This window comes from Artibeus jamaicensis, unplaced genomic scaffold (genome assembly GCF_021234435.1).
Source record: "Artibeus jamaicensis isolate MK-2021 breed Jamaican fruit bat unplaced genomic scaffold, CSHL_Jam_final contig_452, whole genome shotgun sequence".
Taxonomy (NCBI): Eukaryota; Metazoa; Chordata; class Mammalia; order Chiroptera; family Phyllostomidae; genus Artibeus; species Artibeus jamaicensis.
In genome coordinates, this window is record NW_026521837.1 from 4,747,435 (window position 1) to 4,771,479 (window position 24,045).

At 40.8% G+C, this 24,045-nt stretch overlaps 1 protein-coding gene across 5 annotated transcripts in view; it reads left to right on the top strand.

Annotated features, from left to right (window-relative positions):
• AFF1 (ALF transcription elongation factor 1) overlaps positions 1–24,045 on the top strand; it is a 199,198-nt gene that overhangs the window by 93,967 nt on the left and 81,186 nt on the right. For all 5 annotated transcript variants that reach the window (XM_053666356.1, XM_053666357.1, XM_037132414.2 and 2 more), the window contains 2 exons: positions 4,598–4,718; positions 5,067–5,990. In XM_053666356.1, the coding sequence (XP_053522331.1) occupies positions 4,598–4,718; positions 5,067–5,990 (1,045 nt within the window). The remainder of the gene's footprint in view (positions 1–4,597; positions 4,719–5,066; positions 5,991–24,045) is intronic.

Genomic DNA, 24,045 nt, shown 5'->3' on the forward strand with positions numbered 1-24,045 from the left:
TGTAGCACCGACGGAAAGCTGAGTCTGCAGACTGTGGTTGAGAACATAAACTTTGTGCCAGGCAAACCTGCCTTCGAATGTGGATGTACCATTTATGGAGTTAATAATCTCCCTTTCACTGTCATGAAATTAAATAGGACACATTTGGTGTACCTAAATCAGAACCTGCTGAGTAACAGATGCTAAATGGTGGCAGTCCTCGGCCGTGCTGCTGCTGTCGCCGTTGCTGCTGTTTTTGGTAAGCCCAGGAAGGCTGCTCTCTCTTATAGTCCTCAGCATCACCTAGAAACCTGTTCAACATGCAGCTCTCAGGCCCCACCGCAGACCTACTGAATCAAGTTTAGGGGTGGGGTCTGTGCACTCTGGTTTTAAGGAGCCCCCCAGCTGATTCTGACACTCAGAGAAGGATGATAATCTCTTATCTAATGCCAAGTGCGGTGTAGAAATCAGCGGCAGAGAACTTGCAGCTCTGTTCTACGTGGAACAGTGAGAAGGTCTGACAAGGCTGAGGTGTGAGGTTATCCTGTGAGAGCAAGAATGTGTTTTTTCCCTCCATACCGGAAAATAAAGTGCCTTTAATTAAATGAAGTGATAGTCAACTTGTAATTATTCAAAGGTAATTACAGAGTCTGTGATTCATGTAGGATATTTACTGCTTCCTAAAATCCCCCATTTGAAATATTTCCATCCACCCCCTCCTTGCGTGCACCCTGTTTTAAAAACAATGATGTATAGAGGTTGAACAATGGCTTATGCTAGGAATTGTGTTCATGTTTTTTTTTTTAATTCACATTTCCCCTGGTTTCAAAACGGAACCAAGGAAAGGAAAATATTCATGAACATATTTGCCTAGTCATTTTTAACAAACCATTTCTTAAGCTATTGAAGACTTGGAATAAGTAAAAGCCAGATAAATCAGAAAAGTACCCAGTACAGCTGGCAAATTCCTGTCTAGTAATAAGAAGTTAAGTAACCCAGAAGAATGAGCGCTCACAGCCTACCTTACATACTCTTGGAAACTGTGGACTGGGCCTTTCCCCTTCTGCCACCTTCTGCCCCGCCCCGGAGCCTTGGTGAGTGAGACCCAACTGGGAGTTAGTTGCCCGTCAGACAGTGTGGGTGAGAGGCAGTTTCTCTCTCTCAAAGTCTGGACCTCAAAAAACTCATCCCGCCAGTGACATTCCTGCTGTGTTTCCTCATCCGACTACCTTTCAGTTGGAGGGGGTGCTGGATAAAGAAGAAAATTGGTGTAGTATTACATGCCTGCCAATAAAATCTTGGTGTGGGCTAAACTTTTTTTAAACTAATGAAGTAAAACCTTAATTAACTAGAATCCTTAATTTAAAAGGATTTTCTCCCTGTGGGAGGCATGATTTTTGAATGACATAGCAAGCAAACCAGTGTTGGGAATTTATCAAGTTGGGGTTTTGTGTTTATTTCTGTAGCAGTTTTTACTATTTTAGACTGAAAATCTACAGGTGTGGTGAAACCTAACTAATGCTGAGCTGATTGATTTAGAAATATTTTACTAACTTTAAGCCAGTGTAGTTTTTTTTAAAAATGCTGTGTTGTTGACAGGAAAATAAAGCAAGAACTCCCAAGTAGCCTGATGGTTGAGGCGCTTCTGTTCACGCCCTCACTTTTAAACCTGAAACTGAGAATTTTGCACTTTGGGGTTCCCTTTTCTGAGACAAAGGTAGCAGTTACTTAGAAGTGGTCAAAACTCCTAATTTATAAAGCAGAACCAAAGACGGCCGACATTCCCAAGTGGTAAAGGTGTAGGGACTCCACTGTTGTAACCAGCAGAGTCAGGAAAGCGGAGCAAAGCAGTTGCCTCCCATGGTCCACATGCCAGGTTGCTTCTGAAAAGAGACGCTGGGAGTTCAGGTCACACACCCCACCCCTCCTTGCCAACAAAGTGGCTGAAAAACAAGTTTTTTTTTAAGGGAAAAAGAAGCTATTTCCTGATCAGCATGGCTCGCATGGTTTTATGTTAATATTATTATTATTATTATTTTTTTTTTTTGAGAAACAAGAGTAATCACCAAAGTTCTAAAATAATGGTTACTAATTCTTGAAAGATCATCAAATCAATGGTGCTGTTACCAACCAGAAGCAAGCCTGTCTGAAACAGATTTCACACTGTTAAAGACGACGCTCTGGAGTCGGTTTAGTTTTTCTTCAACTTTTTCAGTATTTTGACTAGCATAAATTCTTTGCTGTGTAGTTTTAAGAGTTTTCTTAAAATCTGATACTGAGATATCTATTATCTAGGTATGGTTTTTGTTCGATTACCTAAGCTGATAGTTATTTACCACACCCTAGTGAATTCAGCCAGGTAGTTTAGCCTTTCCCTGCCTGTAGATCTTGGATAAGTGTGGTGATTAAAGGGGGTGGGATGTATAAGAGGAACAAATGGTAATGAAAAAATACAATAAAAATAAATTTTAAAAAGGAACTATGGAAATTAGATGGTTATCATTTTTAAAAATTGTTTTTATATATGTCTTCTAGAGTTAATTTTTTAAAAGAAAATTATAAGTAAGTTTATACAAATATACTGTAAGCATAGTGGCTATTTTTAATTTAAAATATTTAATGGTTAGTGTTTATGTAAAGTACCATGTTTTAGCAGCAGGAGAGAGAAATGTGAGTTCTGTTATAAATAGAGGTCACATTCTAGGGGGAAGGGGAGAAGAGAAAGAACCACTCTAGATGTTAAGTCAGCAGTGGGTTTTATACTCAGTGGGTTTTAGGAAGCCTTTAGAGTGGGTGACATTGGAGTCACTCCAGAGTGACTGACAGCTGGTGGCTGAAAACTGGGGATGTGTGTGTGTAGTTGAGAGAGAGGCAGAGGGAATTTGTGTGATTAGAAGGAAAGCATCAAAGTTCAGGATATCACTGGGGGCAGGGTATAGGCTTGTGTGGCTGGAAAATAGAGGTGGTTTGCAAGAGAGTAGTACTTTCTGAGTAAGCTGATCCTGGAAGAATTGGTCATCTTTTCAGTAAAAGGCAGTTCTGGGATAGAGAGCAAGACACTGACCTTGACAGGGTATATTTGGGAAGTCCTGCCAATTGGAATGCACGTGGTAGGCCAGCGGGGAGAAAGGGTGATAATTTCTAGAGTAGATCTGTGCTAAATTATGGGGGAATTTTAATGTAAATGCATTAAAGAGCATAAAAGGATTTAAGAGTTTATTCTGCCCTGATTGGGTAGCTCAGTTGGTTGGAGACTTGTCCTGATAAGCAAAGGTAGAAGGTTCCATCCCCAGTCAGGACACATACAAGAATCAAGCAATGAATGCACAAATAAGTGGAACAACAAATCAGTGTCTCTTTCTCTCTCTCTCCCTCCTCTCCTTCCTCTAAAATCAATCAATATAAATTATTTTTTAAATGGAGTTTATTCTACAGTAGTAAAGAGCCATCAGCTTATTATTTTAAAATACAGATAGTGGCATGAGGATCAGGGCTGTAGGTCAGATTTCTTTCTGCGAAAAGTCTAAATTAGAGGGAAAAGATGTGGGGAAGGCAGGGAGACGAGTAAGTAGGCTCTTGTTAGAGAAAATGAGAGAAGTCATGAGAGAGCAGAGGGGCCAGGATGTCGGGTCGGGGAGGGTATCTGGCATCACAGCTGGAATTTCTAAGGGTACACATAGTCTTGGTGAGATAATGAAATATTTCCCTACTTATTTATTCAAGTCATGTTGGGGTAAAAATTCAGTGGGTAACTAGAAGCAAGTCTGTGAAGACAAAGTCCTTTATAGTTCTTACTTTCATTCTTATATCTCATATGTGCAGTTGGCAGGGGGTAGCTCCTGTTGCTGACATGGACCAAGCGTGCTTTCGGGGCAGACGTTAGCTGACACTGCACACTCTCTGGTTTCCGTCTCTGTGTTTGTGTGTCAGTGAATGCATTTTAACTTTTTTGGTGCCGGGGCTTATGATTTAGGGTATGTTTTTATATGGTTTAACTAGGGCAATCAGTTTACATCTAAAATTGGATTTTCCCATCCTTGGGATTCGAAATGAGAAATAAAAATGATCTTCTTGAGTTTACATGCCAGCACGTTCCCAGTAGAATAGGCTGAGAGTAAAGTAAATGCTGTTTTGGGTACCTAGTAATCTTTTAATTATGGAATAAACCTTTTGATTTTAATCTTCCAAAATGTACAGTACTGATCCAGGAAAACAGCGTTTTAAAAGTTCACATCCTGCTGATTCTTTTAGATGAAAGGCTTCCACCTCTATTTCAAACTTTTCAAGCAGAAAGTAAAAATATTATTAATCTTGTCTCAGTTCCACCACTGCCTATAAAACACTGTTCGGTTTGGAGTCCGTTTTGAGCCAGGAAGGCAGTCACCCAAAGTGAATGCTTAGGTTTCTGGAACCAGAACTGAGGCCGGAGGGTCACGGCCTGTTGACTGAGCCTTAATCTAGAATTGAGTTGAGAGACTTAGGCTTTCTCTAAATCAACCTCCCTGTCATTGCTTCTTCTTGACCTATCCTCGCCTTCCTCAAACATGTATGTATGCACAGCAAAACTTGGATACTGACAAATTCCATTGTTTTTGTTATTCTGTGGCATCTGAAACAGCTTGTACAATGAAGACAGAAACCTGCTTCGAATTAGAGAGAAGGAAAGACGCAACCAGGAAGCTCACCAAGAGAAAGAGGCATTTCCTGAAAAGGTTCCCCTTTTTGGAGAGCCCTACAAGGTATTTATTGTATACTGGAAAGTCTGATTCATTGTAATATTTAACACTGTGACAAAAGTGAGTTTGAATAAGGGCAATGACTGTGAAAATAAGACAACTTATTCTAGAGATTGTTTCTGAAAACAAAATATGAAAATTCTGAACATTGTTAGTCAGAATTACCAAAGTTCGTGGTAATGTCAGTCTTCTGTATGTAGTAATATTTTCCATGACAGGCATTTCAACAGGGGAGCTTAGTTTAAATTGCACATTAAATTCTGTGTTACACATTAAATCGAGGTGCTTTTTTTTAATGGTGTTTTTCTTCAGTAACTTTGCTGTCTCCTTTTTTCTTTTTCATTTTTTCAGACAGAAAAAGGTGACGAGCTATCCAGTCGAATACAGAATATGTTGGGAAACTATGAAGAAGTAAAGGAGTTACTTAGTACCAAGTCCCACACTCATCGTGTGGATGCTTCTGAAAGCAGGTTGGGAAAGCCAAGATATCCTTTATTTCCTGAGAAGGGGAGCAAAATTCCATCCCACTCCTTCAACACCAGTGTCCGTCACCAGCCTATTAGCACTCCTGCCTCTGGACCACTTCCTGCAGGTAACATTAGCCACAATCCAAAGATGGCACAGCCAAGAATGGAATCAATGCCAAGTCTCCATGTCAAAAGCTATGCACCCCCGGACAGCCAGCACCTAGCCCAAGATCGCCTTGGTCAGGAGGGCTACAGCTCTGGTCATCACAAAAATGGTGACCGCAGAGCTGGTGGAGACCACTGTAGTTTGATGACAGACTCAGCTCCAGAGAGGGGACTTTCTCCTTTACTCTCCTCTTTACCTTCCCCAGTACCCCCTTTGTCACCTGTACATTCCAACCAGCAAACTCGTCCCAGGACACAAGGAAGCAACAAGGTTCACAGCAGTAACAATAACAATAAAGGCTACTGCCCCACCAAGTCACCCAAGGACCTAGCAGTAAAGGTCCGAGATAAAGAGACCCCTCAGGACAGTTTAGTGGCAGTTTCCAGCCTTGGAGTAGTCCCTCCCCAGCCACCTTCTCAGTCTTTTCCCCCACCCTCCCTCCCCTCAAAAAGCGTTGCAATGCAGCAGAAGCCCACAGCTTATGTCCGGCCGATGGATGGTCAAGATCAAGCTCCTAGTGAGTCTCCTGAACTAAAACCACCACCAGAGGATTACCGGCAACAGACCTTTGAAAAAACTGACTTAAAAGTGCCTGCCAAATCTAAGCTCACTAAGCTGAAAATGCCTTCTCAGTCAGTTGAGGTGAGTGGAATTTCATATCTGGGGCAATTCCAGTGTGAAGAAAGATTTTTAGATGGAAGTTCTGGAGAGTTTGGGGGCAGGGGTGCCAGTAGTTTTTGGGTAAGGAAATTCATTTTTGATGTTAGAATCTTGTTGACCTACAAAAAATTCAGCTCTGAGATGAAGTACTGAGGGCAGTATTAAAATGTGATTTGCACAGTGATTTTTTGGAAATCTTTTTATTGAGCCATAATTTATATACAACAAAATACAGAGATTATAAGAATATGATTTGCTGTGTTTCAAAAAGCATGTATATCTGTATAACCCGCAACCTAATAAGGTAGAGGACATTTCTGTCATGGGAAAATTTCAAAGAATGTTTTGAGCTGTCTTGCTTTTGTTTTATTGTTTTTTTCTTGTTTATTTTTTTGGTGAGGTGAGAGGGGCACTTGCTTCTTTAACATCATAAAGAAAATAACTTTTTTGTCTCCTCAACCCCAGTTAGTTTATCTTGAGATAAAAACCATAAGAAATAAAATAAAGCAAGGTCAAAAGGTTGAAGGCACACTATTAATTTTTAAAGATTTGTTCCTTGTAAACTGTAAGAAACTTTGAAACCAAAGTTCTGTTCTAATATGTTTTATTTACCACCTAAGAAAGAAGAGCTGGGGTCATGCTGATATTTGAGAGCGAGTTATACATGTAACACAGGATGTTTTCCAATAGTGGCTTTGTCAAGTAAACAAAATACTGTATCTTTCTTTTAAAACAAAGAAAAAAATTCCTTTTTCTGCCCTCTGATAAATGGAAGCATTGTGTTTGAATGAGGTTGACTCAGAGCACACATCCTATCACTAAAATTCTAAGTTATTGCCACCGACTCCAAAATTCAGATTAGTAGTGTAAAGTAAAATATTTGAAGTGAATTTTTAAAACTTATCTGTTAATTTAAAGTCTGTGATTTTGTTAACATCTATGGTATGAACATTCTAATGTGCATATCCATTGCTCAAAGACTTGTGTACACCTAGATAAGCAGTCTACATAGTGCTAGGAGGTAAAATTCCTGAAGTTTAAAGAAAAAAACAGAAGAAGCAGATTCCAGGATCCTTGGTTGGAAAGGTAACCCTTATCTTTAAGGAGAAAAATCTGTTCCTTGGTGTTGCCAGTTTTTGGTTTAGAAGAGGTTAGGGTTGTGTCTACAGTGTGCTCTTGTGCATCCAGATATCTTCAGAATGGGACTTGTTTGGTAGCTGAGGAAAAACTAGAAAGGGGCAAATAAAGCAACTTGTAGAAATTAACCGTGTTGGCAGAAATGTACCTTTAACTCCAATTTACGAAGATTCACCAGAATGAGCCGTTTATTGAACTGTTGTGCTTTCATGGGCTGTAGGAGAGGGAGAAAATGAGGGAGGGAGGAAACAGAGTTCCTCCCTCCTCCAGAGGAGGGCCAGTCTGCCAGCAACGCGATTAAAATAGTAAAGAACTTAATAGGATTTGCTTTGCTTTATCTGTCAAATAGGATCTGTTCTACTTTCCTAGTTTAAAGAAAAAACAGATAAGGTGGAAATTTAACTTTTTTTTTTTTAAGGAAAAAAAAAAGCTATGCAGCTAAAAATTGCTTTAAAACACTTTTAAGCCCTGGCTGGTGTAGCTCAGTGATTGGGTGCAGGTCTGTAAACCAAAGGATCAAGGTTCGATTCCCAGTCAGGGCACACGCCTGGGTTACAGGCCAGTTCCCAGTGGGGAACGCATGAGAGGCAACCATACGCTGATGTTTCTCTCCCTCTCTCCTTCCCGTCCCCTCTAAAGATGAATAAATAAAATCTTTAAAAAGAAAACACTTTTAAGACAAAATATCAAATATTTGCATTGTCCACCAAATATATACCTCAGCTCAGGGCAGGGTACCAGAGAAGTATGGGTCGAGCTGGATAGCCTACACACATGAAACAATTATGGGACAGTTTCGTACAAACCATCCACTAATAGGTGCTTGAGCACGTTGCAGGTGTCCTCCACAATATAGCGAACCCCTGCAAACTGGGCCAGTAGGCTTCCCAGTAGCCTTCCAGGAAAGAGGATCCTACTTCACTTTTTGCTTTCTTGGTGGAAAAAAAAAGCAGAGTTGAGATTTCTCCAAGGTATTATTTAATGTAATTGTTTGAAAGTATTTAATTTCAAACATTAGGACTGTGTTAGATGGCCCTTCCATATTTTCTGAGTGGACATTTGAAATGGTAACAAAATCTTCCGTAAGTTTGGGGGTTGGAGAATGGGGTGTTTTTTTTTTGGCACAAATGCACCTGCTATCAACACTTTACTAGGTAAAATTTTTTATCTTTGGCCTGTGTTTGCAGCCAGCATTCCTTTGAATTCCATGGCTCTGTCTGATTTCTGCTCAGGCTTCTCAGGTCAGTGGCAGCCACAGTGCCAGCCCCCTTGGAGCTCCTGAGCAGTGCTGGTTTCGGGAAGGGGTAAAACTGGGGGCTCAGGGTGTCTTCTGTGAGGAGAGTCAGGACCCAAGAGCTTGGAGTCAAAGGAACTGAATCCTTGATGCATGGATAGTGGTACTATCTAGATAGGTTTTAGACTTGATTTAGCTCTTTTAACTAAGATCTCGTATTTTGCATAATTAGCATTAGTTTTCTGTTTACACACCCTGTTAAATGAGTATATTTTTCTGTTTTTAAGGAAGTGCAGATTGAATGTAAAATCTCAAATGTAATATTCCGGTGTCTCCAAAGAAAGCATAGAGATGGGGGACAAAAACAGGGAGTTAAATGCAAAAGCAGCTAACTCGGAATATAGAACCAGAATATTAGCAATATCCTGGGCTATTCGTGGCATTGGGGCCAGAGGACAGAGAATGAGAGGCAGAAGAGGAAGTTGGCTGTTGGTAGCTAAGTGGTTTTTATTTGCTTAATTTGTCCTAAGGCAAGTCAGAGGAGGCTGTCTTTCCCGGTTCTTTGAATGTGAGGGTTTTGTGGTTTGTTTCACTGCTCTCCCTTCCCCGCTGCCTCCTTGAAACCGTGTTTTACAAAGTGAACCAAAATGAGAAAGTCTTCTCATCTGTTCGGTGTGTCTTACTCAGGCCACATAAGTGTGGAATCTGTCTTTTTACTTTTTACTTTCATGGGAAATACTTGGTTTGTATGTTTTAGTCGGTTCTCCTAAAAAATGATGTTCTGCCCTGACTGGTGTGACTCAGTGGGTTGGGCGTCCTCCTGAAAACCAGAAGGTGGCTGTTTTGTTTCCCATTCAGGGCACATGCCTGGGTTACAGGCCAGGTTGAGGATTGGGGCTTATGTAAGAGGCAACTGATCGATGTTTCTCTCTCTTGCTCTTTCTCTCTTCCTTCTCCTCTCTTTAAAAATAAATCAGTAAATGAATAAAAAAATTTTTAAATGATGTTCTTTTCTATGAACAAGTTGTTCTTACATTAAAAACTTAACCTTTCCTAAAACCCTAGAGGAGAAAAATTATTAAAAATTTGCCATTCTGACTAGAGGCCTGGACTTCAAGAATCTGCACTCGGTTTTCTCTGGGTGTCAGTTTTAGTTTTGTGTCAACTGGAGGACAATGTATAGCAGCTTAAAACCCATTTGAGGGCACAGCCAGTGCTTGCTGATTTCACTGGGTAACTTCCAGCTCTAGGTGTGTACATCAAAGATGTACTTGCCCAAGTGGAAGGTTGAGGTCCCTTTATATTTGTCTTTTCTGTCCAAAGGTAACAAAGGAAAGTGAGAGAAAAATCATGGCATCTCTGTGTGTGTGTGTGTGTGTATGTGTATGTGTGTGTGTTCATGAGCATGGTCCCTGGAAGGGAGGGGGGCCTAGATACCAAATTTATGAGATAAACATTTTATTGAAAGGGAGAAATGGAATAAACCGAGATAGGTATATCAAATTGTGTGCTGGACTTAGAAATTGGAATTTTAAAGGTAAACATAAAGCCCTTTTATTTTGCTAATAAGCCCTAGGAGGGTAAAGATACTACATTTTGCTAAAATGTAGTAGAGCCAGAGTGAGAACTCTCAGTTCTATGTGACCTTTATGCTTTTGTTTGTTCACTATGACTGAAGACCATTGGAGCAGAGGAGATTTTGAGCAGAGGAGTGATAACATGTTGGAAAAAGATTACTCTGGCTCCTTGGTGGAGAATGACTTGGAAGGGCAGGAGTGGGCAGGAACAGGGAGAACGGTTAGCGAGTGAGCAGGGGTGATGGTGCCTTGGAGTTAGGATTGTAGCAGTGGACATAGTGAGAAGTGGACAAATTTTAGATGTATTTGGCAGGGAACTTATAGGGCTTTGTGAATGATTGGAGATGGGAGTGGGCCTGAGGTGAGTGACAGACAGTGAGGCATCAAGGGAGGCCCATAAGGGTTTTTTTGTTGTTGTTTGAAAGGTAGGGATGGTGGGATGATACTAGTTTCTTGACATAGATTTGACTTGGGTGGAGCAGGTTTGGAGGGAAAACCAACAGCTCTGTATATTTGATGTATTAAGTTTGAGATGCTGTTTTATGCCGTTCTGTGTCCAGGTAAGACTTGACCATTGGCAGGAAAAAGTAGTAGATCAGCTTAGAGAAAATGTTAAGACTGGAAATAAAAAATTTGGGGTTTTTCTGCATGTAGTAGGTATTTAAGACTTTGGGTGGAAAGACCTTCTGCTAGGTCTTCAGAAGCAAAAACTGGAGATCACGTGGGAAACCTGAGAATCTACATATCAATGGAAATTACAGGTTTCTGAGGGTTTTTTTGTTGTTTTTTTTGTTTTACTTTGAGTTTGAAGTATACATGGAAATGGCACAGTTATCCTAATTTACATCCCAAATAAGTCACTGGAACCTAGCAGCATTTACCGTCAATCTGCCATTACTTCTATCCCCTTATATGGTCCTACTCCATTCGGCTCCAGATGAATCAGGCTTTGAGCCCTGATGGTCTCTTATTTCTACAAAGCATTGCTCTTTTCTTTGTGACCTTTCAGGACATCATTTAAGAACTTTTTCTGGTACCAGATGCTTCCACCTAATTTCCCAGATGGAAGTGTCACCTGCAGTTGTGAATTCACTGTCGCACCACTTTGACTCATGGCAGCTGTTACACTGAGCCTTGCCTTCTCAGTTCAAACCGTCAGCCTCACTGTGTGAAATAATCCACAGTGGAAACCTGTGTGATTGTGATTCACTTTGCATTCGTATGTGCAAATAATCTTTTCTGCTTCCATATTTAGCTCTCTTATTGTCTTAAACCTCGAAAGAGGAACTGTCCTATTATGAAATGATCTAACCCTGCAGGCAGCTACTTTCAGTTTGTTAGTGGTGTGTGTCCTGCTGGTGCACCAGTCACGATACAATTGAGAAGCCCACTATCTTCCATATAATATACACTGTCAATTTAGCAACTTTTAACGGAAATTTCTTGAGTTCCTGCTGTTTGCCAGGCCTAGTGCTGGGTATGGGGTTACAGTGAGGAGCAAAGCCAGGTGGTTCTAGTCCTATCTAGTGGGAAACTGATACTATTCAAATAACCACTCAAGTCAATGTGTGAGAACTTTGACAAGTGCTATAAAGCATTTATGCACTATTATAAGATTGATAAAGGGACTGTGACTTAGAATGAAAGAGCTCAGCAAACTCTTCTCTGAGAAAGTACTATTTGAGTGTTGAGTAGAAGTGACAAAAGTGACGGGTGGACTTAGTCTGCTGAGGCTGCTATAACAAAATACCACAGACTAGAGGGTTTATGAACAATGGAAATTTACTTCTCACAGTTCTGGAGGCTGGAAGTACAAGATCAAGGAACCAGAATGGTCACATTCTCTTAAAGGACCCTCTTTCTGGTTTCCTTCTCATTGTGCCTTTACAAGGTAGAAGGGATAGAGATGTCTCAGGAACTTCTTTTATAAGGCACTAATCCCATTTAGAAGGAGTCCACCCTCACTACTTAAGCATTTCCCCAAAGCCCCACCTCTTGGTATTATTGCCTTTGTGGTTTAGGATTTCAACATGAATTTTGGGAGCACATAAACATTCCTACCATAGCACAGTAGGTGTGTTAGGGGTTAAGCAGCATCAGTGTACGAGCAGAAAGAACAGTATGTGCCAGTGGCTTATGCCACATGATGTAGAGACCATTACAAGTCCTCTTGGGTTTTAAGTCCAGTACTATAGATCGAAGGGAAATTTTGTATTCATTCTGGAGGTTGGCAGCACATCATAATCATCCAGGAAGTCTGTTAAAAATACAAATCACTAAAAAATAAAAATTCCCTAGGAGATTGATTCAGCAGGTATACAGGTAGGCAGGCTCAGGAATCTGTATCTGTGATTCTTACGAGTTTTGTTTTAGAGCCTAGAAATGAAAGCTGTTCCAGAAGAGCTGATAACAGGCCACAGGTAGTGAGAAAAGGGCTCCTTCCCATTGGTTATAGTCTTTACAAGTGGGCCTTGGCTAAGAATTGCATTGAATCGATGGGGATTTTGTCCAAAGCAGGACATGACAGTAGCTTTGGGGGAGAAGCACGGAGTGGGACCCTAAGCCTTAACTCTTCTGTTTCTCCACAGTTCGTGTTTTCCTTTCTTGTGCCCCCACCATTTTCATGCTTGTGGGAAAAGTGGGATTCTGGTACAAGCTTCTTTAGCTTTCTTCAGTTTTCTAAAAATATTTTTATTATAGTAAGTTTTATAGCAAATTTGAGTTACACTCCATGAGCTAGCTCTCAGTTAATTTGGGCATAACTACATGGCTTACATGTTTTATGTTAGGAAAATGATAGCAAAGCAAGAAGGTTTTTTGTGTACACAATTACCTGATGATGTTGGGCACCTGGAGCAGAATACTTCCAATCTACGAGAACTGATGAGTAGTAAGTAACCTGTATCTTCCTAAAGACTGGCTAAATTTTAGACCCCCAGATGTGTAAATACAGAGGTTAAAAAGTGTTAGCAAGCTGCAGACAAATGTATCACAGAAGCTGCAAACAGCCAGAAGGCTAGACTGGGCCTGTAGACTCTTGTTTTGCTATGTAGTGTGGTCCCCCCATCACCTGCCCTGCACCCACTCGAGCCAATATTTACAAACGGGAGAATTCTGGTGAGAATTCAGATTTTCTGATTCACCAGCTAGAGCTGAGTAGAAACTGCCACCTTTAATTTCCTAATCCTGGCATTTTTTTTGAGTTTGAAGAAATACTTTAAACTCTGAAGGAAACATTTAAAATAACATAGACAAAATATTTTTTAAAAGCTCTAAAATGACTAGAAATGAGCTCTAGCTGGCTCGGTGGGTAGAGTACCACCTGCGGACCGCGGGTTTGATGGTTCAATTCCCAGTCAAGGCCATATACCTGGGTTTCAGGCCAGGTCCCCAGTAGGGGGCACTCGAGAGGCAACCATAGATTGTTATTTCTCTCCCTTTCTGTCTCCCTGCCTTCCTGTCTAAAAATAAATATTTTTCAAAAAAATTAAAATGCTAGAAAGAGGTAGTATGAAGAACAGAATTGCTTATAGTAGCCCAAGAAGAAAGCCTACGGTTGAATCTTGAAAATCTTTTTGGGTGGCATTAATTAGAGTTGTAAATTTTACTTTCTATTCTTTCTCAAAATTCCAGAAAGTACATTTGGTACCAGGATAAGAAGTTTTTGTTCCTGCTTGTTGTTTTCACACTTGAGATGTTTGTGGAGGGTTATTGGATCCCCCCTGGGTCTCTCATGTTGTGCCTTTGCCAAGATGGAGGCATTCATGTCTTCAGAATCTTTCCAGGCTGTGCGCTCTCCCAGGCTCTCATGTAGCCACCCAAGTCACTTTAGCTCTTCTGCAGATTAATTGTTTTTTATTTTGAGCCAACTGATAATCTTCAGGGACAGAAAACCAGATATTCCAGTGGGGCTCCTGTTGAAGACTTGAGTTAGTGGTTTTGATTATAGCTGTTTTGGTGGGGGGTGACGAGAGCTCATAAGATATTTAGGTTCATGTTATCATAACAAGTTTATTTTTGACCTTGTATGTCTCTTCTTTAGTTGCCAAGGTCTATTTGAAAATCATTATTTTCCAAGGTTAACTTTGCTGCATGTTCACATTTTCCAAGAACTTTATAAGCAGCTATTTTTATATTGATGTTGTTCCTCTCTGTAATTGTTGAAATCACTAGGTTGGCAATTTTTTTCCCCACAGAGATTGAGGGTCCATGCACACCATTAGGTTTCTCTTGAACTTTATTTAATTCCCTGTTTAAGCCTGGCCTACTTTCTGTCCACATTTCCCCCCCCCCCCATGGTAATTTGTCAGGTCCATTCTAATCTTCTTAATCCGATTGGCTGAAGGGTTTTGAGGTTTAATGTTTTAATCTACAGCCTCAGTGTTTAAGTAATTAGAGGTCCTATTTCTAGCTGTGTCCCTCAGATAAATCACCTTAGTGTTTGTTTGTTTTGTTTTACAAATTAATAGAACTCTGAAAATTTAAATTGGCAAGAATTTGAAGCTTTGAAGAGAACAACATGAATTGAAAGGAAAGCATTCTCTTTTACTGAGTTTTCTTACAGTTCTTAGAAACTCAAACTATGGACCTCTCCTTTTCCTCACACAAATTTTCCTCAATTTTAAAAATACTCCACCCTAAAGCAAATATTTGCTGTTGCATTTTAGAAAAAAATTTTTTACAAAATTTTATGCTGTACTTAGAGTTTTTTTCAACATTTTTCATGCTTGAGATGTTAGCTGGTGATGTTAATGAACAAAATTTTTTTTTGTTCATTAAATAATCTGAACATTCTTACAAAATGTTAAAACTCCTTCCTGTTAGGAACAATTTGGTCATAGAAAAATGCATTTTTTTGTATTGTGGGTTTATGCCTTTTTAGTCCACAAATATTTGAATACTCACTAGTTATAAAGGGAGTTAAGGTGGGGAGACTCTTGCACAGTAAATTTATGACATACTGTAAAAAATGAAGTATAATCAGCGTGGATCTATTCATTATAGAAAGCCCATCCTGTTCTCATGCTCACTTTATGGTGGAAGCTGTTCTGCATGCTCTCTGTGTATTAACTCATCAACCCCATGACACTCCCACGTGGTAGGCGCTGTTACTATTGCCATTTCCCTGAGAGTCATAACAGAGATATGGAGCGATTCATTTGTCTGAGCTGACCGAGGCCTTATGTGCTGGTTAAATCCAGATCCAAATATTCTGGCTCTAGTCCACACCCTTAACTCTGACACCTACATTATGTTGACTTTGAAAAGAGGGCACTATACATTTTTTTAGAATTGATTTTTGTAAGTACTTGGATATTGGTGAGAGATTTAGGGAAAGAAGAGACATGGAAGCGAGGAGAGAAGTCTGTTTGGTAGGAGTAGCTGGGCCTGTGGTTTGCAGAGACTGGGTAGAGGCAGAGCAGAGCAGTAGGGACCGGAGCCTGCATGGAGTGAGGGGGTCAGGTTTTGAAGCTCTTTGATTGCTTCTTGAGTAACTTATCCAGGAACCAGAGTCAATAATGAAACGGAGAGATTACTTTGGCTTCATGGAAAACAGTGCATCACGGTATTATAACTCTAAGATCTCGGGCAAGGAGCCTCACCGTGCTGTGCCGTCAGTTTATCCCTGTGTGTGGTGAGGCTTCCGGGCTGAGGTGCTCTGGGTGACGCACCTAGACAGTGTTTGGTGCATAGTAAGATCTCAGTAGGTGGTGGTAGGGGTGACTAGAGTTAAAATCGGAACTGGGCTTTAAGGAAGAGTATAAGATTTAGACAGAGGGTTATCAAAATGAGGAGTTATCAGGTATACAATTTCAGGTATATAGGTTTCAGGTATACAATTCTATAATACATCATCTGTGTATGGTACTATGTTCACCACCTGTGTGACACTTTAAATAAGTGTCAAGTGTCAAGGGCTCTCTTTTTCTACATGGCCTTGCCTTCGTGTTGGCACCTGATAAATCATGCAGATGGTAGGTGTACAGATAATTATTAAAACTCACTTTTGGTTGTGGTGGTCATATACCCACTCTGAGGCCTTTAACTTGGCTTCTGTCCTTTAGAGAATGAGGCCACCAGCTATGCATCTTTTCAATTCTCTCCACCTCTGATGACTCAAAAACAAAACAAAACAAAAAAAACTTGTCTGTACCCATTATTTACCTGTTTCTCTTTGATCTCAGAAGGTGGTATTCTTTCCCTTGCTCTTCCACCTGCATGCCTTCTTCAGTTACTTTAAACCTTTCTTTGATCACTTGGCTCCTTTCTAACAGTCTATACTTAAAGTCAGGCCTTTCCTAGCTGAATGGGCAACACAAACTCTTTCTTAGCCCTTCTTCGTACTCTAATCACATCTTTCTCATTCCCTTCCTTCCCTTCACAGACAAAGCTCTGGAGAGAGGTACACCGTTTGGTGTCTGCTTCCTGTCCTTCTGGGCACTTTCTGAACCTAAGCTGGCTGGCTTGTGCCACCGTGACTCCAGGTGCTGCCCCAAGAGCCCCAGGGGGCTAACTCAAGGAATGCTCTGAGGAGCCTGTTTGACCCCCCTGTGGCATTTGACGCTTTTGCCCACCATCCCCTAAACACTGCCTTCTATTGTTGTCTCCTACCCTTTCGAACGTGCCTTAATCTCCTTTGGAGGTTGCCCCCCAGCCACCCGCCACCCCTCTCCCCAGGGCTTTGCTTTCAACCTTCTTTTCTCTTTCTGTAGCTTTTCCCTGGGGATCTCATCTGCACTTAGGGCTTCAACTACTGAAATACTGATGAATGGCAAAATGACTTTTCTAGCCTAAAACTCCAAAGTTTTCTGAGCTCTAGATTCTTTTATACAACTGCCTACTGGACTTTTCTTGTAGATGACGCACAGTTCTATCAAATTCAGCCTGCCTACAACTGACTTACTTGTGTCTGTCTCCCCTTGTACCTCTCTCTCTCTCTTACACACATACACACACCATTCTTCTTCCTCCTGGTCATCAGCTTCAATGTCTTTCTGGTTCCTACTTTATTCATCTGGTAACCCTATTCTATGGCGATTACTTGGTAGATATTGGTTGAAAGCTGCTCCTTTCCCTTCTCTTCCAACAGTCTGCCACCCTGCTCCACAAAAGAGTGATTCTTATTGTATGAATACCTGGTCAAGTTACCCTAGTTTAAGATCCTTGAGCACTTTTTTCAGTCCCTTCAGAGTAAAAATCCAGATTTTTTACTTTTACTCTGGCTGCCTTCTTGATGAGACTTACCTGTCTCTCTAGGCTTGGGTTATAGCCTTTGTGCTGAAGTTCTGTCTCTGCAGTAGACACTCTGGCTTTCAGAGGTAACTAACTTTTGTGTACCTGGTGTCCAGGCCTCTGGTCTCAGCACTTGTCCTTGGTGCCATCCTTTGTCTTTCTCCAGGTGGTAACACTGTGAGGGCAGGACTGTGTGTCTCATGCTTATTTGTCCCATAGCACAAGAGAGGCCTGGGACAGAACGGAGATTTTTTCTGCACTGTGCTCAGCTCAAGGAGTTCTTACACAATTCACTTTGATCTGGAGTCTGAGAGATGATCTCCTACAAATGTTTGTCACAGAAGAGAGGGGGAAATCAATTTGATACAGGACTAAATTTTCTACTTAGGACACTCAAATGGGAAGCAGGCATTTAAGTTCAACAATTTTTGAAGGGATTGTTTAACTTCTCATTTTTAGCCTAAGTGTTTCCCAGGTCACTTTATGCATTGTCGAGTGTGGATTTGAAAATAAGCAGCCAAATCTGATCATTAGGCATTCTTAGTAGAGTTCCAGCCTCATAATTGCTATACTTTTCAGTATTGAGTTTGGGGATTAATCAGGTAGTCATTATGTACTAGGAACATATAGGTGCTTTTCTCTATTTTAAATAAGACACCAAATTTCCTTTAGCATATTTTGGTTTTTATTAAGGGGTAAATATATATAATAAAATTACTGTTAAAATCTCAAAGGTTCTCATTTTTAAAAACTTACATTTTATTGATTATGCTATTAAGTTATTCTAAATTTTCCCCTTTGCTCCTCCTCCACTCAGCCCCCGACACCCTCAAGAAATCTCCCCACCATTGTTCATGTGCATGGGTCATGCATATAATTAAAATGCCAAGGGTTAAAGATAAAGAAGGAATCTTACAAGCAGCATCTTTGGCTACTCCATATCTTATACTGTATATTATATCCCCATGGCTACTCTGTATCTACCTACCTGTTTGTACTTCTTAATCCTCTCACCTCTTCACCCATTCTCCCACACCCTTTTCCCATCTGGCCGCCATGAAAATGCTCTCTGTATCCATGATTCTGTCTTTTTTCTTCTTGTTAGCTTAGTTTATTTTTTAGATTCATTTGTTCATAGATATATATTTATTGCCATTTTATTGTTCATAGTTTGGATATATATTTTTTAAATAAATCCCTTTAACATTTCATATAATCATGGTTTGGTGATGATGAACTCCTTCAGTTTTTTCTTGTCTGGGAAACTCTTTATCTGCCCTTTGATTCTAAATGATAGCTTTGCTGAATGGAATAATCTTGGCTATAGGTCCCTGCTTCATGACTTTGAATATTTCTTGGCAGTCCCTTCTACCCTGCAAAGTTTCCTTTGAGAAATCAGCTGACAGTCTTATGGGAACTCCCTTGTAGGTAACTAACTTCTTTTCCCTTGCTGCTTTTAAGATTCTCTCTTTATCTTTAACCTTTGGCATTTTAATTATGATATGTCTTGGAGTGGGGCTTTTTGCATCCATCTTGGTTGGGACTCTCTGTGCTTCCAGGACTTGCATGTCTATTTGTTCTCCAGATTAGGGAAGTTTTCTTTCATTATTTTTTCAAATAGATTTCTAATTTCTTGCTCTTGCTCTTCTCCTTCTGGCATCCCTAAGATGCAAATGTTAGAATGCCTGAAGTTGTCTCAGAGGCTGCTTACACTACCTTCAATTTTTTTTTAATGTTTTTTCTTCTTGTTCTGCTTGCTTGTTTTTGCTTCTTTCTGTTACAAATCATTGACTTGATTCTTGGCTTCATCCACTCTGCTGTTGTTTCCCTGTAAGTTCTTTATTTTAATTAGCATATCCTTCATTTCTGACTTGTTGCGGTTCTCACCGAATTCCTTGAGTATCCTTATAACCAGTGTTTTGAACTCTGCATCTGATAGATTTCTTGTCCCCCTTTTGTTTAGTTCTTTTCTGGCACTTTGATTTGTTCTTTCATTTGGGCCATGTTTCTTTGTCTCCTCATTTTGGCAGCTTCCTTGTGTTTGTTTCTATGTATTAGGTAGAGCTGCTGTTATTCCCTGTCTTGGTAGTATGGTCTAATGTAGTAGGTATTCTGTAGTGCCCAGTGGCACAGCCTCCCCTATCACCCAGGCTGGGTATTTGAGATACATCCTTCATGTGGGCTGAGTACACCCTCCTCTTGTAGTTGAGCCTTGATTGCTGTTGGCAGGTCAGTGAGGATTTACGCAGGCCATTCAGCTGCAACGTTTGGCTGTAATCACTGACCACCAACCTCTGCCCTCCGTAGTGGATGAGCTGTGTGAGGGCAGAGCGATCGTTCTCTCATGTGGTCTGTAGCTGTTCACTGGATATGTGGGCTCTGGGGTTTCCTGGTTAGCGCAGTCCAAGGTCAGCGCCCACCTGTATTTTGCCAGGCGCACACTGCCTGAGCTATGAAGCAGTCTGAGATGGTTCCCAGGTGAAGCCAAGCTGTGAGTGTAGGCTTGTTGCTATTAGTACTGTGCATGGTGCCACTTAGCAAGAGGTATAGGGACTGGGGTTCACTAAAGCTGGCTATTGCTTGTATGAAAAGATTTAGGAAGTTGTAAAGTATGAGCCAAGACCAGCCATTCATGTGGAAAAGCAGTTTGGGTGGGACAGAATCTCAGGGGTTCTCCAGGGTGGGACACACAGTGTTAGCCTGGTTGATATGGCACCCACCTGCTGACTCCCTGGCTCTGTAGGGGGAGAGTTCAGAAAAGGGACAATGGCCTTTGCCCACCTGTCTATCTGGGAGAAAACTGCTCCCAGTTCTGGCCTTGATGCCAGACGTTTCAGTTCCTCCCTATATGCCACTGGTGCCTGTCAAGCTGCTACCCTGGTGCTGGAGTTCAGAGAGAGTGAGTCTGAATAAATCTGTCTGTGGGTTCTTTAAGAACATCTGCTTGGGACTCCTTCCTGGCACTGGAACCCTAGGCTGGGGGATCTGGCATGGGACTGGGACTCCTCACTCCCAGGATATCCCTCCGAAATTTTTATCCACCACATGTAGATGTGGGACCAGCCCTTTCTATGTCTCCACCCCTCCGACCAGTCTGGACAGATGAGGTTTCTTTAATTCTGTAGTTGTCAGACTTCCATTCAACTCAATTTCTGATGGTTTTGAGTGATTTGTTCTATATTTTAGTTGTAATTTTGCTGTGGTTGTGCTAGGAGGTGAGGCATGTTTACCTATGCTCCCATCTTATCTGGAAGTCAAAGGGTTCTCAATTTTAAACATTTTGTCATTCAGTGAATCATTTTTAGGGAATGAGCCAACCCTACATTTTGGGTAGGGGCGTTAATTCTGCCAGACCACTTGGATATCACTAGTTTGGTATCTTAGTAACTTAAGAATTATGGACCCTGAAAATGCCTGTCTAGCAACCTGGGTTAAATGTTCTAGTAAGATTAATTACTTTTCAGGAAAAAGTAAAACAGACACCGAAGTCCTTTAAGTACCTTATATTCTCTCAAGATTCCAGTGACCTAGTTGCTAAGATGAGGGAAAACACTGGTGTGTTGTTCGGAACCTAACTGAGTCCTTTATTTTATGTTATGACTCACCTATCATTCACAGATTCGTTCCATGCAAGTCATGTAAAATAACTGCACTGTGGTTTGTTTTGCTAACTTGGTTCATGTTTTTATTGATCTGTCAGGCTGCATTTGCCAATTGCGAAAGCAGGCTTTGGAAGGAGCTGGTGCAGCAAAGAGGAGACCATCATAGGGCAGCAGTGAGTCTGCCTCAGGTTTCTTGCCCACCTTCCTTAGCTGAAGCCCTTTTTAAAATTTTTTTTGAGGGAAGTAAAGATGTTGATGTGCACATGGGCTGTGTTTAGCATAAAAAGAGACTCTTCTCTTCAAAATGAGCATGTTTCCCAATCTCTCATTTCCCCGTTCAGGAGAGAAGAAAGCATTAAAGCCAGCATTGGAGAGTGCCCTCCCTCACAGGGGGGCAGTGTCTTGCACGGTGTATTGATTTAGGTGCCGGCGTCTCAAAGTACTAGATTTCATATTGAAATCTGAATTTTGATTTTTTGTTTCTTAAAACACTGAAAGCACTGGCAACATAGGACTTGAATTTCTGCAAAGCAACAATTGGCTGACCTCTTAGGATACATGCCCTGGCTGCCCCAGTCCTCACTGGGCCTTCCACATCCACTGCTTGACAAACTCTGTAGTTGTTGGTGCTCCTGCCCTGTGAGTTTCTATATCCTTGTGATTATTCCTTCCTTAAGGCATATTGGAGGAATGAGAACCCAAACATGCCAAAGACGTTTGTTTTCAGAAGGTTGTATAATGAAGTGTGTTTAATGGTATCTAGTTAGAGTAAAAGGTGATTGATTTGTCAAAATTTTAAAAGAAATTATGTGAAGTAGGCCCTACTTTATTTCTTTATCTTTTGCCCTTATTTCCAAATGTGGAAAGTTTTCCTATAAACCTATAAATGTGTGTGATTCAGGGACTTGTTTATATTTCAGTTAAAGAAGAAAATCCACCATTTTAACCTACTGTAAAGTAGTTAAATTTTGTGCTTTTAGGTTTTGTTACCAGAAACTGTAGAACTTTGGTATTTACCTCCTTGTCACCAAAGAGCAAATGGCTTGCTTAGTTTTTTGTTGTTTAACAAGGAGATGGGTAGCCATTCATGCTCTTTTCAGCTCTAAAATATTATGGATCTTTAAAAAAGGAATTTGTGTTTTAGCAGTTGGACTCTGATATTGTTTCCCACACCAAGTCCAGTAGCATATCTTTTAATACCTTTTATTCTAAACTACTCTCGTTTTTGTAGCACATAATAGGTAGTTGGTTTTTAGCATCCATTCAGCAAACAAAGAGCTGCTTTCCTTCTTTTGATCTTAGCACCCTACAGGTCCTCAAATACAATAGGTCCTTAAACAACAACATTTTGTTCAGTGTTGTTTTGTCATAATATTGGCTTAAAAAATCTATTCCAAGCCGACACCACTGTCTGGGGCCAGGGGGGTGGTTGTTGCACATACTTTTCACATCAGCTTGGTTTTCTGTGGGGACTCAGTTTCCTTCCACATACCAAGCATGTGCCCGTTAGGCAAGCTGGTGACTTTGCATTGTCCCTGGATGAGTGGTTGTGGGTGTGGGTGTCCCTGTGATCAAATGGTGTCCTGTCCAGGGTGGGCCGCCGCCTTGTGCCCTGAACTGCCATGAGAGGCTGCAGTCACCCTCAGCCCTGAATTGAAATAAGTGGTTGAAAAATAATCTTACTTATTTTTATTAATCTTCATTAAATGTATGTATAGTTTAGATTGATTTATTGATTTATTGATTTATAGAGAGAAGGGAAAGGAGGGAGAGAGCGAAAGAGAAAAACATCAGTGTGTGGTTGCTTCTAGAGTACCCCTTACTGGGGACCTGGCCCACAACCTGGGCATGTGCCCTGACTGGGAATTGAACCTGCGACTCTTTGGTTGGCAGGCCCATGCTCAGTCCACTGAGCTACACCAGGCAGGGCTAGGTTTATTTTAATATTTAATATTAGAAGTGTTTGGGTCTTTATTAGAAGTCTAGTGGTGTATTTGTGACCAGAAATATAACACTCTTGTTTATATTAATGGGCCTCTGATAAAACTGGTTTTGTTACATGTCATTTTACTCAAAGTCACAGATTCCAAGAACCTATCAAAGACACTTAAGCAAGGACTTACTGTATATATATTTTTGTTTATTACTGTATGAATAGCCTTTGCTGGTTGCAGCTGGAAGTGGAAGAGATGGGGGGGGTGAGTGGACATGACAATTCCAGCTCCTGGGGTCTCCAGAAACTCTGCTCCTTCTCCCCAATATACTGATCTTACTAGTATTGATCCTACATGAATTATATGGACAACTCATGTTTGTGTGTACAGGTACAAGTTTGTATACAAGTAAACTTACTAGTAGGGTATGAGTGTGACTGTTTTGGAGAATTTTCAGATTATTTTTTTGTTGTTGGGTGACATTTTTATCCTCTAGTGTTATCAGTGGTGAAAACTTTCATGTGTTAATATTTATTTACAACTGGAGATGAATAATAATTATATAATAGAACATGTAATCCAGGGACTGCTACAACAAACTTTTTGGATGTTGTTGGAGGGGAGGAAGATATACTTTGCTGTTTCTTTTTCTAATTATATGTGACTTTTTTGCACTATAGGTAGTGGTTAAGAGCATGAATTTTGGCATAAGGAAGACCTTGGTTTGAATCTTGTCTTTACCTGAAATTAGCCTCAGTTTCTTATGTGTAAATAAAAAATACTAGTAGAATCTTCCTCATAAGGTAGTTGCCATATTTAAATAAGAAAATATGTGTGAATGAGGAACAAAAAGCACATAATTATATCAATAGATGATGCAGGAGAAACTTCCAGTCTCACAGGAAAGTCCACTGGAGGGATTCATGGTGTCCTAGAACGTACACAAACCCACCACCCCTGGAGTCAGCTCCAGAAGGGCCCAATTCACTTGTGGGTAGTGGGGAAGTGGCTGAAAGTGAGAGGAGAGCTGAGCAAGCAGCATTGTTCCCTCTCTGACCTCTCCCCCACATCCAGTACCACAGTGCAGCAAAGTGGCTTGCCCTGCCCTGGGGAATACCTAAGGCTCTGCCCCTTACAGTGTGACAGGTGTGCCAACACCAAAAAATATGGCCAAAATGAAAGAACAGAGCAAAACTCTAGATAAAGAACTAAGCGAGAGTAGATAGCCAACTTACCAGATACAGCGTTCAAAACACTGGTAATCAGGATGCTCACAGAAATCACTGGGTACAGCCGCAAAATAAAGGGGGAAGTGTTATT